The 15,357-nt window shown below is 35.1% G+C and overlaps 1 protein-coding gene across 1 annotated transcript; it reads right to left on the reverse strand.

Moving 5' to 3' along the window:
- Positions 1-8,221: 8,221 nt before the first annotated feature.
- Positions 8,222-9,786, reverse strand: LOC123628079 (MKI67 FHA domain-interacting nucleolar phosphoprotein-like). The gene has a single exon (XM_045537710.1). It carries the CDS (start codon positions 9,762-9,764, stop codon positions 8,937-8,939), a length of 828 nt encoding a protein of 275 aa, XP_045393666.1. The 5' UTR covers positions 9,765-9,786; the 3' UTR covers positions 8,222-8,936.
- Positions 9,787-15,357: the final 5,571 nt, after the last annotated feature.

The following is a 15,357-nucleotide window of genomic DNA, read 5'->3' on the forward strand; positions in this document are numbered from 1 at the left end:
TTGATATAAATTTGATGGCCAAGTTCTTTTCAGAAGATAAAATTAACGAGGCTGTTCAAAAACAAATGGCTTTAGGTGAAAAAGGGTTGGTTGTTTTCTATTGACCCCTCTCGTGTACATGAGGCTGATCTTTACTAGAGATTTTGCAACAGAATCAAGTCTCCATTGTCCTTTCTTCTAAATATGATCATTTTCCTTAACTGGGTTTTAGAAACAATTAAGAACACACTCCCATGTATGTGACAAATGGTCATGTGTCGATTGTTTTCCTAATTTGAAGCAGATGTTTTGGAGACTAATAAGAAAAATAAATATAAGATGTTCAGAACTTTGAAAGAAAGTCTCTATAGAAACCAAGGGGCTATTGTTTATTACATAATAAGGAAGCCCCAATTCTGAAATTCTCCGGAGAATGTGTCACCAAACAGTCTGACCTAATATGAACTTAGAACTCTTGCCAAAAGGGATTTCCTGTCTAGATTGGTGTAAGGAAGCCAACTCTGACAAAAATGTTCCATCAACAGAAATTGAAGCTTTATTGCTGGGGAATACCCTGTGAAATCAGCCATTTCCCTTAATGCATTATTGTATGTCTCTATAAAGTATGTTCAAAAGGACCAATACAAAAAAAATTTTGATGCAGTTGGTTTTGTCCAACTGTTTTTTTACCGTGGGGTCCATCATCCAAGACCAGACTTCAAGATCTAGCATCTTATCCTATCCCCACTCCTCACAGCTTGTTGATACTATATTGCTTATTCTATCATGAGCAGTGGTCTGTCTACTACTTCATCATGGGGAAGGGAGATAATTAAATCTGTTGTTGTCTTGAGTCAATTTAAATATCCAACCTATTGGTTAATGTGTAAGTATGGGGTTCAAACTGAAGATTAACTGTGTGAAGACAGTGGACTGACCTAACATGGTTATCACACTATGATTTGTTTTTAAAGTCAGGTTTGTTGAGGTATTATTTATTCACAGTATAATTCGCCCTTTTAAATGTACATTTCTATCAGTTTTGGTAAACAGTCCTATAACCACAATCACTGTCAATACATACAGCATGTCATCACTCCAGAAATTCCCTTCATGCCACATGTCATCAATCACTTACCACAGTCCCAGCCCCCTAGCAATCACTGATTTATTTTCTGTCTCTCTGTAGCTTTGCTTTTTCAAGGACGTCATATAAATGGAATCATGCAGAATGTATGTCTTGCTTCTTTTACTTAGCATAATGCCTCTGAGATTTATCCATATTATTGTATGTGTCACTAGTTCATTACTTTTTATTGCTGGGTATCATTCATTATATAGATAAACCATACTTTGTTTATTCATCCACTGGTTGAAGGACATTTGGTTTGTTTTCAGTTTTTTGTCAATAATGAATAAATATCCTACAAACATTCATGTACAGGTTTATGTGTGTGTATGTAATTATTAATAATATGTTATAAAGCAAACATTTAATTTTGTAAGAAAGTGCCATGCTCTTTTTCTAATGTCAGCAATTTAAGAGAATTCCATTGCCAAGTTTTTAAAATAAATTTTAGCCATTCTAATGGGTTTATAGTGGTATCTCATTATGATTGTAATTTGCATTTCCCTAATAAATAATTATGTTAAGCATCTTTTCATATGCTTAGTTACCATCCATATATATATTTTTGGTAAAGTAGCTGTTCAAATATTTTGCTCATTTTTACTGGTGTCTTTTCTTTTTGTTTACTTTTGAGAGTTCTTTATATATCCCAAATACAACTTCTTTACCAGTTATGTGTTTTGCTAACATTTTCTCCCAGTTCAAGGCTTGTATTTTCATGTTCTTAATAGTGGTTTTTGAAAAGCAAAATAGTTTTATTGTTAGTGAAGACCAATTTATCAAACTTTTTCTTTTATGAATTATGCTTTTGGTATCATATGTAAGTAATGTTTGCCTAACTCAAGTTTACAAAATATTTTATGTTTTTGCTATAAGTTTATAGTTTTAGGTTCTACATTTTGGTCTATGATTCACATTAAGTTAAATTTTGTATGTAATTCAAGGTGTAGATTGAGGCTTTTTTGCATATCGTTATCAAATTGTTTGAGTACCATTTGTTGAAAAGATTAACTTTTATTCATTGAATTGCCTTTGCACCTTATTCAAAAAATCAGTTGACTGATTATGTAAGTCATATGTATGACTAGATATGCATGGAACCATTTCTAAACTGTCTATTCTGTTCCATTGGTCTGTGTTTCTATCCTTCACTGACATCATCATGTTACAGTAAGTCTTGAAATCAAGTGGTGTAAATGCTTCAATTTTGTTCTTCCTTTTCAAAATTGTTTTGTGTATTCTAGCTTGGTTTTCCACATAAATTTTGAATCAGTGTGTTAATCTCTACAAAAAAAATCCTGCTGAGAATTTGATTGGATTGCATTCAATTTAGGATTGAACCGACATCTTAATAATATTGAGTCTTATAATTTATAAAATTTGAATATATATCCATTTTTCATACATTTTTTGATTTTTCTTATCAAAGTTTTATACTTTTCAGGATGCAGATATTGCTTGCATTTTATGTCTTTTTGTGCAACTATAAAATGTGATTTTTAAAAATGTCTATTTCCAATTGCTTGTTGCTAATAAATAGAAATACAATTGATTTTTGTATATATTGACCTAATATACCATGACTTTGATAACTCACATTAATTTTAGTAATGTTTTAGTAGACCCTTTGAGATTTTCTCGATAGACAGTCATGCCATCTGCAAATAGAGATGGTTTTATAATTTTTTTTTCAAATCTTGTATAGCTTTTATTTCTTTATCTGAAATAAGAGCAGTGGGAATGGACATCCCAGCCTTATTTCCGTTCTGAATGAGAAAGTGGTCAGCTTTTCATCATTAAGTATGATGATAGTTTCTTCATAGATGTCTTTATCAAATTGTGGAAGTTTCCTTTTTTGTTTTTTTTTCTTGTTTTTCTTTTTAACAAAATTTTATCCATGTACATGTTCATGGAATACAAGTGCAATTTTGCTACAATGACATATTGCATTGTGGTGAAGTCAGGGCCTGCAGTGCATATATCAGTGAAGCAACACACACCATACCCCCCAAGCAATCTCCCATCATCCACCCCCTCCCACCCTTCCATCCCTCCAAGTCTCCATTGTTCATCACTTCACACTCTGACTCTGCTTTCGTATGTAGACATTATTTAGCTCCCACTTAAAAGTGAAAATATGTGGTATTTGTCTTTCTTTGTCTGAGTTGTTTCATTTAAGATAATGGCCTCCTGTCCTATCAATGTTGCTACAAAAGATATGATTTCATTCTTTTTTTTTACAGCTGAATAGTATTCCATTGTGTATATATACTACATTTTCTTTACAGAATCCTCTGATTCTGTATCTTTGCTATTGTAAATGGTGCTGTGATAAACATACAAGGATCATATGTCAGTTCTCTTTTTAGCAATTTGAGAAATCTCTATATTGTTTTCCCTAGAGGTTGCATTAATTTACATTGCTCACCAATAGTGTGTAAGAGTTCTCTTTTTTCCACATCCTCACCAACATTTGTTATTTTTGCCTTTTTAATATAATAATAGGCATTCTGATTGGTGTAAGATAATATCTCATTGTGGTTTTAATTGTCATTTCTCTTTTGATCAGTGATGTTGAACATTTTTTCACATGCTACTTGGCCATTTATTTGTCTTCTTTTGAAAAATATCTATTGATGTCCTTAGCCCACTTTTTAATGGGTTTATCTGGGGATTTTTGTTGTTGATGTTGTTGAGTTGTATGAGTTCCTTGTAAATTCTGGATATTAATCCCCCTGTCAGATATGTAGTTTGCAAATATTTTCTCCCATTCACCAGGTTGTCTGTTCACTCTGTTGATTATTTCTTTTGCTGTGCAGAAGCTTTGTAGTTTAAGTTCCATTTGTTTATTTTTTGTTTTATTGCCTGTGCTTTTCAGATCTTAGTCATGAATTCTTTGCCTAGACCAATGTCCAGAAGAGTTTTCCCTAGGTTTTCTTTTTATATTTTAATAGTTTTAGGTCTTACATTCAAGTTTTAATCTATCTGACTTTAGTATATGGTAAGAGATAGGGGGAAAGTTTCATTTTTCTGCATATGGCAATCCAATTTTTCTAGTACCATTTATTGAAAAAAGCATCATTTCCCCAGTGTATGTTCTTGTCAACTTTGTCAAAGATCAGTTGGATATAAGCATGTAGCTTTATTTCTGGACTCTCTATTTTGTTCCTCTATGTGTCTATTTTTATGTCAGTACCATGCTGTCTTGGTTGCTGTAGCCTTGTAGCATAATTTAAAGTTGAGGTAATGTGATGCTTCCAGCTTTGTTCTTTTCGCTTAAGATTGCTTTGGCTATTCAGGCTCTTTTTTGGTTCCATATGAACTTTAGAATTGTTTTTTCTAACTCCATGAAAAATGGCATGGGTATTTTGATAGAGATTACATTGAACCCACAAATTGCTTTGAACAGTATGGTCATTTTAATAACATTAATTCATCTGATCCATGAGCATGGGAGGTTTTTACATTTGTGTTTACAATTTCTTTCAGCAGTGTTTTTCATAGAGATCTTTCACTTCCTTGGTTAATATATTCCTAGGTATCTTCTTTCATTTTTTTTTATTGGTACCTATTGTAAATGGGATTGCCTTCTTGATTTGATTCTCAGCTAGATTGTTATTGGTGTATAGAAATGCTACTGATTTCTTTGTGTTGATTTTGTATCCTGAAACTTTACTGAATTAATTTATCAAATCTAAAAGCTTTTTGGTGGAATCTTTAGGATTTTCTAGATATAAGAAAATATCATCACCAAGCAAGCATAATTTGACTTTCTCTTTTCCAATTTGATAAATCTCAGTTATGATGCATTAATCATTTTATATGTTCTGAGTTTAATTTTCAAATATTTTATTGAGGATTTTTGTGTCTATGTTCAAGGGCAATGTTGGTTTACAGTTTTCTTATAGTGTTTTGTCATATTTTTGTATCAGGGCAATGCTGATCTCATAAAATAAAGTGGGAAGTATTCAGTCCTCTTCTTATTTCTGAAAGAATTTGTAAAAATCTGGTATTATTTCATCCCTAAATATTTGGTAGGATATTGGCAGTGAGGCTTTTAGGGTCTGGGGTTTTCTTAGTTAAAATATTTTAAATTGCAAATTCCATCGATCTATTAGATATAGGACAATTCAAATTACCAATTTCTTCTTTGCTAGTGTAAGGATTTAAAAAAATTGCTGATTTCATCTATATTAGGGGTTAGCAAAATATGGTCCATAAAATAGTTTGGATATATGTCTCCTCCAAATCTCATGTTGAAATTTGATCCCCAATGTTGGAGGTTGGAGATGTTTGGATCATGTGGGTGGATCCCTCATAAATGGCTTGGTGCCCTCGCTGTGGTAGTGAGTGAGTTCTTGGTTTACTAGTTTATGTGAGAACTGGTTGTCTAAAAGAACATGGGCTCTCTCTTGCTCCTTCTCTCTCCATGTGACACGCCTACTCCCCTTTCACCTTCCACCTTAATTGGAAGCTCCCTAAAACCCTCACCAAGAGTAGATGCTGGAGCCATTCTTATACAGTCTGCAGAACTGTGAGCCAAATAAACCTCTTTTCTTTATAAATTATCCAGTCTCAGGCATTTCCTTTATAGCAACACAAAATAGACTAACATTATCCATTAACCAAATGTGGAACACAGCTTAATTTTGTATGTTCTGCAAGCTAAAAAATGGTGTTTATCTTTTTAAAGAGTTATAAAATAACAATATGCAATAAATACAGTGTGTGGCCCACAAAGCCTAAATATTTACTATCTGGACCTTTACAGAAAAAATGTTTGCCAGTCCCTGATCTAAGTTATTGAATTTAAGGTTATCAATTTGTTTGTTTTATTCTTTTAATGTAGTATCTGAAGTGATATTACTTCTTTTAAATGTCTTTCATTTTATAGTGGTAATTTGTGTCTTGACTTCCTTATCAGTCATCTTAGAGGTTCATCAGTTTTACATGTATATATATTCTATTCTATTTCTCTTTTCAATTTCATTGATTTATCCTCTTATCTTTTGTATTTCCTTTCTTCTCCTTGTGTCAGCTTTAATTTGATCTTTTTCAAGGTTGCTTAAAGTAGAAGCTTAATCATTAATTTGTGAGCTTTTCTCCAAATGTAAGAATAATACAAAGAATTTTTTGTTATAAATTTCCCTTTAAGCACTGCTTTAGTTAATTTTCATACATTTTGTTACGTTATGTACTCATTTTTATTCAATGAAAAATATTTTCTAGGGTTTTTTTTTACTTCCTCTATGACCCATTGGTTATTTAGAAGCATGATGTTTAATCTCTGAATATTTATGGAATTTCCAGATATTTTTTATTGATTTCTAAGTTAATTTTGTCATGGGTAGATAACATATTTTATATGATTTAATTCTTTTAAATTTCTTAAGGTTTGTTTTATGGCTCAGAATATGGCCTGTCTTGGTGACTGTTTCATTTGCACTGTAAGGAATGTGAATTCTGCTATTTTGGGGTGGAGTGTTATATAATATAAATGTCAATTAGGTTAAGTTTGTTGGTAGTGTTGTTCAGGCCTTCTATATACTTGCTGATTTTCTGTTACATATTCTATCAATTAATGAGAGAGGAATGTTGAGATATCCAAGTATAATTATAGATTTGCCTATTTTTCTTTTCAGTTCTATCCCTTTTGCTTCATGAATTTTGAAGCTCTGTTGTTATGTCCATACACATTTAGGATTGTTATTTCCCCTTAGAACACTGAATCCTTTATCATTATGACATTCCCCTCTTTATTTCTGATAAAATTTTCCTTATTCTAGAGTCTACTTTGTCTGATATTATTATAGCCATTCTAAGTTTTTTATTAGTGTTTTCGCTGTATATCTGTTTAATTCTTTTATTTTCAGTCTATCTATGTCTTTATATTTAAAGTGTGTTTCTTGTGGGTAGCATATGGATTTTTTGTGTTCTCGTCCAATCTAATAATTTTAATGTTTTAATTAGTACAAATAAGCCATTTAAATTTAATGTGATTATTGATATAGTTGGATTAAACTCTACTATTTTGCTGGTTGTTTTTCATTTGTTTCCTCTTTCCTTTGTTCTGTTTTTTGCTTCTTTTTTTACTTGCTTTCGGATTGAGTATTTTTTTTTTTGAGACAGAGTCTCACTTTGTTGCCCAGGCTAGAGTGAGTGCCGTGGCGTCAGCCTAGCTCACAGCAACCTCAGACTCCTCGGCTTAAGTGATCCTACTGCCTCAGCCTCCCGAGTAGCTGGGACTACAGGCATGCGCCACTATGCTCGGCTAATTTTTTCTATATAGATTTTTAGTTGGCCAGCTAATTTGTTTTTATTTTTAGTAGAGACGGGGTCTCTCTCTTGCTCAGGCTGGTCTCGAACTCCTGACTTCGAGCAATCCACCCGCCTCAGCCTCCCAAAGTGCTAGGATTACAGGCGTGAGCCACCGTGCCCGGCCTGAGTATTTTTTTATAATTCCATTTTATCTCCACTGTTGGCTTGTTATTTATAACTCTTAAAAATATTGTAGTGCTTTCCTTAGGGTTTACGATATATATCTATAATTTTAAAGTTTATTTCTAAATAACAGAATATCACTTCATATATAGTATAAAACTCTTACTTCCAATTCTTCCTTTCCTTTTTTTGTGCAATTATTGACATTTATTTTCCTTTTATATATGCTATTTACACACAATACGTTTTTGCTATATATGACTACTTTAGGCAGTCAGTTTGTTTTAGAATAATTAGTAATATAAAAACATATTTTTATATTTACCTTCATGTTTAATCATTTTCAGAGCTCTTCATTTCTTTGTATAGATACAACTTTCTGTCTAGTATCATATTCCGTTTGCTTGAAGAATTTCTTTTAACATTTCATGTAAAGGCAGACTATTGTTAGTAAAATTTCTCTGACTTTATTTGTCTGAAAAGTCATTATTTTACCTTCATTTTTGAAAAATATTTTCAATGGGTATAGGATACTAGGTTAGCCACTTCCATTTTTAATATTTCAAAGATATCACATTATTTTCTTCTGGCTTGCATAGTATTTGTCAAGAATTCTGCTATAGTTCTGATCTAGTAAGTAATGTGTATTTTTTTTTTTTTTGAGGAGAAAATTTACTATATTTCCCAAGACTCCTAAGTCTTACTTACATACAAATAAATTGCAGGAAAAAGTTTATTTGCTGATCATTGTTTGAATCTTGGAATTTCCGCTGATGATACTGATATAAAATGTTATTAACAGTTATTAATCCATGCTAGCCCACCAAAAACTAATTTAACATTATGGTAAAAATGAGTCATTTTTGAATCCTATTAATATGTGAACTAATACATAAATGAATCTGCACTAACACTTGAACTTCCTTCCTACTCCTCATACAATTTAACTTTTAATCAACTGATGTTAAAGTCTAAAGTACCCTGATGGGTGAAAAGTGCATGACAACTATGTAGACAGTCAAACAAGACAGTCTTTATTTGGTGGTCACAAAAAGGGCTGCAGTTTAGAACTTAAACCTGCAGTTAATAGTGACCACTCTATCCAGGCAAAGTAATTAAGGAGAGCTATGAAATCTGAAAACTAGAGGAGACAAGGAAAAAGAGGTAGCGTGAACCCAGCCACTGTAAGCGGGGATGCACCCCTGTATTTCATAAAGGGCAGGCAAGCCAAAGTTGCAAATTGCTTTCCTTACTGACTTGACCAAATAGTATGTTTTTCCTCCAGAAATCTTGTCCAGGGTTGTATTTCACTGTACCTAGTATAAAATTAGCCCATAAAACAAAATCACATTTTTCAGAAGAAATATTACACATAATACATTCAGAATCACTGATTGCTTTTTCTTTGTCTTTTTTTCTGTGAACGTGTAGGTGTCTGAGTCTTTTCTATTTCTTCTTTTACACTGGGTTTGGGCTGTTTGAAAACTATTTCATTATCTTTATCATCATCATCATTCATGTCAGCCACTTCAGATTTTCGCTTCTCCAAAAATGTTGGTGTACAAACTGGCGTGGGGCCCTGGCTATCCACGGTCTTCTCAGGAGTGTCAGGAGTGCGTGAAACCTGTTGTTTCGTTTTCTTAGGTAAAACCAATGAAGGAAAATTATAATCAATTCCTTTTTTAGCCAATTTTTTCCTGAGTAATTTTTCTTTCTTTTTAAAGCGCTTCTCCATCTCTAGCCTTTGTATAAGTGTCCGCTTCCGATTATACCGTTTCACAGCTGGATATGATGGCTGTTTAAATGGAGTATTCCACTCTTTAAAAAGTTCTTTATGTACTTTTTCAGGTGGTATAAGACAACACTTCAAGAGTCTTTCACCAAAAAGGTAGTTGTTCATTGTTTCAGCAACTATCTTGGCAACATCATCAGATTCAAACTCCACAAAGGCATAGCCTTTGCTATTTCCAGTCCTTTTACTTCTGGACAGTCTTAATCCTGTAATAGTGTCAAACTGGGAGAAATAATCTTGAATCTGGCTTTCATAAAGTGTGTTCGGTAGGTGGCCAACATAGATTACTCCAGGCTTCAGCTTTTCTTGCTTTCGTCGCTGCGTGATGCGGCGGCGAGCCTGCATTATCTCCTTTTGAAACTCGTCGTCTTCCTGCGGGTTCAACGACAGGATCGGCCCGGGAGGATCAGTTAAGGCCGCCATGCCAAAAGCGGCCAATACGACAAACTCCGAGTAATGTGTATTTTTTTTTCTTTTTCCCTCTGGCTGATTTCAAGATTTCTCCTTTATCTCTTGGTTTTCAGTTTGGATTTAATAAGTCTAATATGTTTGTATGTACGTGAGTACATTTGTGTTGTGTGTGTGTTTGCGTGGGCATTGATCCAGTTTGGGTTTTCTGAACTTCTTAAATCTGTGGTCGATAACTTTCATTATTTTTTAAAAATTCCTGGCTATTATCTTTTCAAATATTTTTCCCCTGCTCACTTTCTCTTCTCCTTCTGGGATATCAATTATTTGTGTATTAGAATGTTTTATATCATCCCATAGCTCTTGAATATACTGTACTTTTTTTCTTCTCTTACTTTTTTTCCCTCTTTGTGTTTCAGCTTTGATAATTTCTATTTATATTTTCCCATGCTCACTGATTATTTCCTTGGTTGTATCATGTCTCCTAATAAGCCTGTCAAAGGCATTCTTCATCTTTGCTATCATGATTTTATTTCTAGTATTCCTATTTGACTCTTCTTTATAATTTCTATTTCCTGCTGAAATTCCCAATCAATTCATAAATGTTCTCTGCTTTCTTCACTGGAAATTTTAACATATTTGTCATAGTTATTTAAAATTCCCAGCCTGATGGTTTCAGCATCTGGATCATGTCTAGGTCTTTTCTATTAATTACCTTGTTACTTGTTTTTCCTTCCTTTTTTTGTTCAGCTCAGGCTTTTTTTATTGAATTCCAGACATTGTACATAACACAAGATACTGAGGTAAATAGTATTTGATCCTGCAAATAGGCCCACCTCCTTTTTGTTCTAGGCCAGTAATGTAGGGGTTGAACAAATCAGTCTGGAATTGAGCTGGGTCTGGGTTTTGTCATTGCTTTTGTTGCCTTCAGAACACCATGGGCTTCAAATTGCTCTAGGATTATCCTGTGCTTTGGGTGGGGGCCAAAGTATAGGATGGTTTGCCTTAATTTTTCTACTCCCAACTCCACTTTTATCCTTCCCTGGAATTCTACACTACGGAAGGGGTCTCTCTTTCTGAAACAGCCCCTTCACCCCAGTGGTAGACTGCTATTGCTTGTTTTCCAGGGCTTGCTGACTTGGCGATGGTGGTGGGGGAAAGCAGAGTTATTCCCCATTGTTCTGCTCTAGCCTCAGCCCTATGTGGTCCTGTGTGCCTGACTCTTGTGTTTGGGGTATCTAAGAGACATGCACCTTCTGTCCACAGCAATCAAATGGCTTGTGTCTTTGCTAATCTTATACAGGAGTCTTTTTCCTCTCCCTGTAGTGGAAGACTTCTGATGTCCTTTATATAGGCTCTTGGGCCCCAAACTATTTCCTGCCCTTTACCAAAAGATAGAAGGTTTTTTTCCCTTCCTTTTTTCCTTTCCCAAACTCAGTGAGTTTTCATCTGTGCCCTTGGGGTGACAGGGTGTGCTCCTTCTCCTCCAGGATCATAAGGCTTATGTTTTATGGGGGAGAAGAGTTGAAGCGAGGTTCTATGCTTTTCTCCAGCAGCAGCCACTCCCCTCCTCCAGGCTTTCTCATGGGTACTTGGTGGAGTAGCTCTAGAGAAAACCCTACAGGTAAGGGGAAATTCCTCAAAAGTCTGGATATGCCATGGATTCGATGCTGTTGTAATTGCCCTCACTCAGTCTTTATCAATAAGATCTTTAGATGGCTTCTTCATACCTGCTTGTATGGCACTCAAGTGTCTTCATTTCATGCTCTGGTACAAATACATCAATGTTCTTATTGCATCTTTCCTCAGAGGGGCCTCTCTTTTCTTGGACTTCAGGCTACTTGGATGCTCCACAACCTCAGTGATCTGCCATGTTCAAGAAAAGTTATGATTTTGTAATTCATCTAGCTTTTTCTTGTTGGATTAGAAGAGATGTTCTTTCCAGTTTTCTACATCCTAGGGCAAAGCGGAACTCTGCACTGTGAGTTTTAATACCTAGGAGAGGGGTAGGGAATGGGTCAGGAAGAGGATGAGAAGCCTCTATTCAAAGACGTGTTTCCAGCAGAGCTTGCACATCATGTCGTTTGGGGCTATGGATTTGAATTTACCTATCAGAAAGGAATGGTTGTTCTCTTACTTTTAGATTAGTTTAAAGAAGCCTTAGGAACCTAGATTGATTCCAGTTTGAATCTGATGCTCAGCTGTGCACCTCAGTTGACCCAAAAACTGGTAGTAAGTAGGTACTTAGCATGTCCTACATTTTCAAACAATTTTATCCTCAGCAGTTCAGCTTTTTCTGGTGTGTGTCTGTAAGTGTAACCTAGGCCACCTGGGCTTTTCCTCCCAAGTGATCAGATGTTGTCTTGCCTACTACCTTCATTTACTGATGTTGCTCATGAAATAATGGCTCTGCCTGAATGGAAGTGAAGTATGAATGAGACAATAACAAAAACCAACACTACTATTTATCAAGTACTCACCACATACTGGTGGCAAGTGAAATGCTTTGCTACATTATCTCATTTAATTCTCATAGCAAGTCTATGAGGTAGATACTATTATTATCCCATTTTATATATAAAGAATGAGAGGCACAAAGAGTTGAATTAACTTATACAAGATTGCAGATATAATAAGAGACTGATCCAGAATTCTAACCCAATATTTTAACTACTCCTACAGTATATTGATATCTGCCCAACACCATTTTTTAACTGTTTGCTACATAGAGTGATGACTATCTATAGTCAAATAGAACATCTTAAGTTAATGGAAATTTTCTGTGGAGTAGATGACTTCTGAAGATGATACCAAGGGTTTTAAAGAAGAGGAAAGTTTCATCCCCTCTGAGGAGCCCTGTCATTCCTGGATTGCGGAAGTCTCTCTCTCTCTCCAGTGTCGAAATCCTGCTCAGATGTCACCCTTAAAAACAACAACAACTGTGACAGTAAAAGGCAGACAATGGAAGGTATAACCAAAACCCTGTGTCCCTGCCTCCCACTCCAGGGTTGACATGCTACACTGAGACCTGTGGCCTGGGTTTGGGACCCAGCTGCTAAAAGCACTTTCTTTGGTATCTCCTAAGTGGGCTCTCTAAGAAGCCCAGTGATTGTGAATGCTTTAGACAGGCACAGCTGTGGGGGAGCAGGGGAACATCTTATTGTATTTCTATAAAGAAAACAAGTTGACCATATAGTTGCATCTATCCTAGGATGCTAAATGTACTTCTTTTAAAGTGTTTTTAAAATTTTTTGAGGCAGAATAAAAGCATTCAGATAGTGATAGCCAGATTTTGTCCAATTTTATATACATTTAATTTCTCTTATGCTTCTTGTGGAAGCATGTTAATACATTTTATTATATTATTACAAAAATGATAATGTCAGACATTGTGTAGCTTCTTATATTCTTTAAAGCATTTTTCATAGACTATTTTATTTAATCTAAGGATAGGAGTAAGACAGATGGAGAAATTGAAGTATACTCTGGCAAAGAGACTTGCACTAGAGAATAAAATAAGGAAGGATCAGAGCTGACTCTGAATCTCTACCCTTTATGATAACATGACTTGTTGACCCAACTTGTCACCTGGGAACTTTTGTTCTGTCTCCTGGTCTTCATCCTGCAGATAAGTCAATGGGACCGTGCTATTCTTAGTCTGTCTCCCTGTATCCTTCCATAACTTGGAGAATCTCAGCCAATTTATAGTTCCATCAGCAGCGCCTGTTTCACCAACCCTGCCTACCATCAATTGTTAAAATTTTTGCCTCTCTTATTACAGGTGGAAAATTATATCTCATTTAAGTTCATCTTCTTATCCTTGCTAGAGGTTGAGTATCTTCTCATAGATCAGTAGACAATTTACACTTTTAACTCTATAAATTGCCTCTTTATCCTCTGCTCAATATGCTTATAAATTGCTGCATTTTTAATATTTTTAAATCAATTCAAAAGTATTTCCCTTATAAATCACATATATGCATTTTTTCCTTTTAAAATTGAAAGTCTTTGTCATTTGATGAGGGAAGTTCAAGCCATTGGCTTTTATGGTAATTACATGTATATTTGTTCTTTTTTCTATCATCTTACTTTTTTTTCTGTTTGCTGTGATTTTCTTCTCATTCCTGTCACTGGATTGACTGAGTTTTTTTGTTGTTGTTACTCCCTTTTTGGTTTCGTGTTTGTGTTGTTCTGTGTTTTACAGTAGCATTTTGGAATCTCTATATCCTGTTTCTAGTTAGCTCATATTTAGCCGTATATTTTTACTGTATTTAAACATATTTTCTTATTTTTGAGAACAAGCCAATATTTATAATTCATGCCCTTCAAACAGGTGTTTGTCATACATTTATTTCTTCCTTTCTGCCTAGAATTATTTCAATTCCAGATTTTAATGTTTTTTTTTTTGATCTATGATTTCTGTCTTTTCAAACGTTTAGTGATTCTTGCTTGTACATTTAATTTTAGCAATTGATGGCTGGGGTGATTAATACAGGCAGCTCATGTGGGTTTGCCTCAGTGGATGTGAAGTATTATCTCTGCAGTGTGCTCTGCTCTCACTGGGAAGGTTCTCTCCAGTGGACAGAGAATGACAGAATCTAGGCTTCTCTAGGGGTGGGGGCCAAGAGCATGGCACCTCCATTCATGGTTGCCAAATTTAGGAGGCAATGTGCTTCAACACTCTGTACTTCAAGAAGGAGCTGCCTTTCTATTTATATCTAAATTCATAGTTACATTCCACTTTTCGTCCTTAAAGCAGAGCCCCTGATTTATTTAGAGGCTATTCTCACAGTTTTAACCTGGACACAAAACCATGGCCAACTGCTGAATATGAGGAGATAGATAAATGGGGGTAGAGATCAAATGGCACAGCAATTCCACCGTTCTTTAATGTATGATCTCAGAGATCACCACTTGACTCAGCCCTTGCTGAGTTTTCCGTGAGGAGCAGTGCACTGCCCTATACAGTAGCCCCTTACTCGTAGTAAAATTTGGGGTTGCTAGCCCATACTTGGATTTTTCTGTCAATCAAGTATGTCTTATGTCTTCCAGAGAGCTCCACAATTTCTGATCCAGAAATGGCACCTTTGCTCATTTACCACCTTTCACCAGAATTACTGACACTTTACAGACAGGGAACCTGAGGCTTAGAGAAGGTAACCTTGAGAAGCAGGAGACAGCACCCAAGGATAACATGCCATATCATGTTACAGTGTTGATGACGGGGGTGGGCAGGGGAGAAAAACCACTCTTGGAAGTGAGCTCTACCTCTCTCAACACTGTGCGTATAAGCACCTTCACATTATTAAGCACCAAATAGTATTTGCTTCTCAGTTCTGTTCTTTAAGAAAATGCTATTTACCAGGTCTGATCCAGCTGTATGAGAAACACCATGAGCCATCAACAACACATTGTCTTTGGGCAACTGGGGAAACATGATAGTTGGGGCATATAGAAATATATGAGAAACTCCTCCTTCCATCACCCTTTTGTTAATTTATTTAACTAAAATATGTTGCCTACCACTTACCATATAGTCTGTTAATATTGAGTTCACCGTGGTAAATAAAATAGGCAAGCTCCCTGTCCATGGAGCCTAGTCACTACC

Source organism: Lemur catta, chromosome 1 (assembly GCF_020740605.2).
Source record: "Lemur catta isolate mLemCat1 chromosome 1, mLemCat1.pri, whole genome shotgun sequence".
In the NCBI taxonomy this organism is placed as follows: domain Eukaryota; kingdom Metazoa; phylum Chordata; class Mammalia; order Primates; family Lemuridae; genus Lemur; species Lemur catta.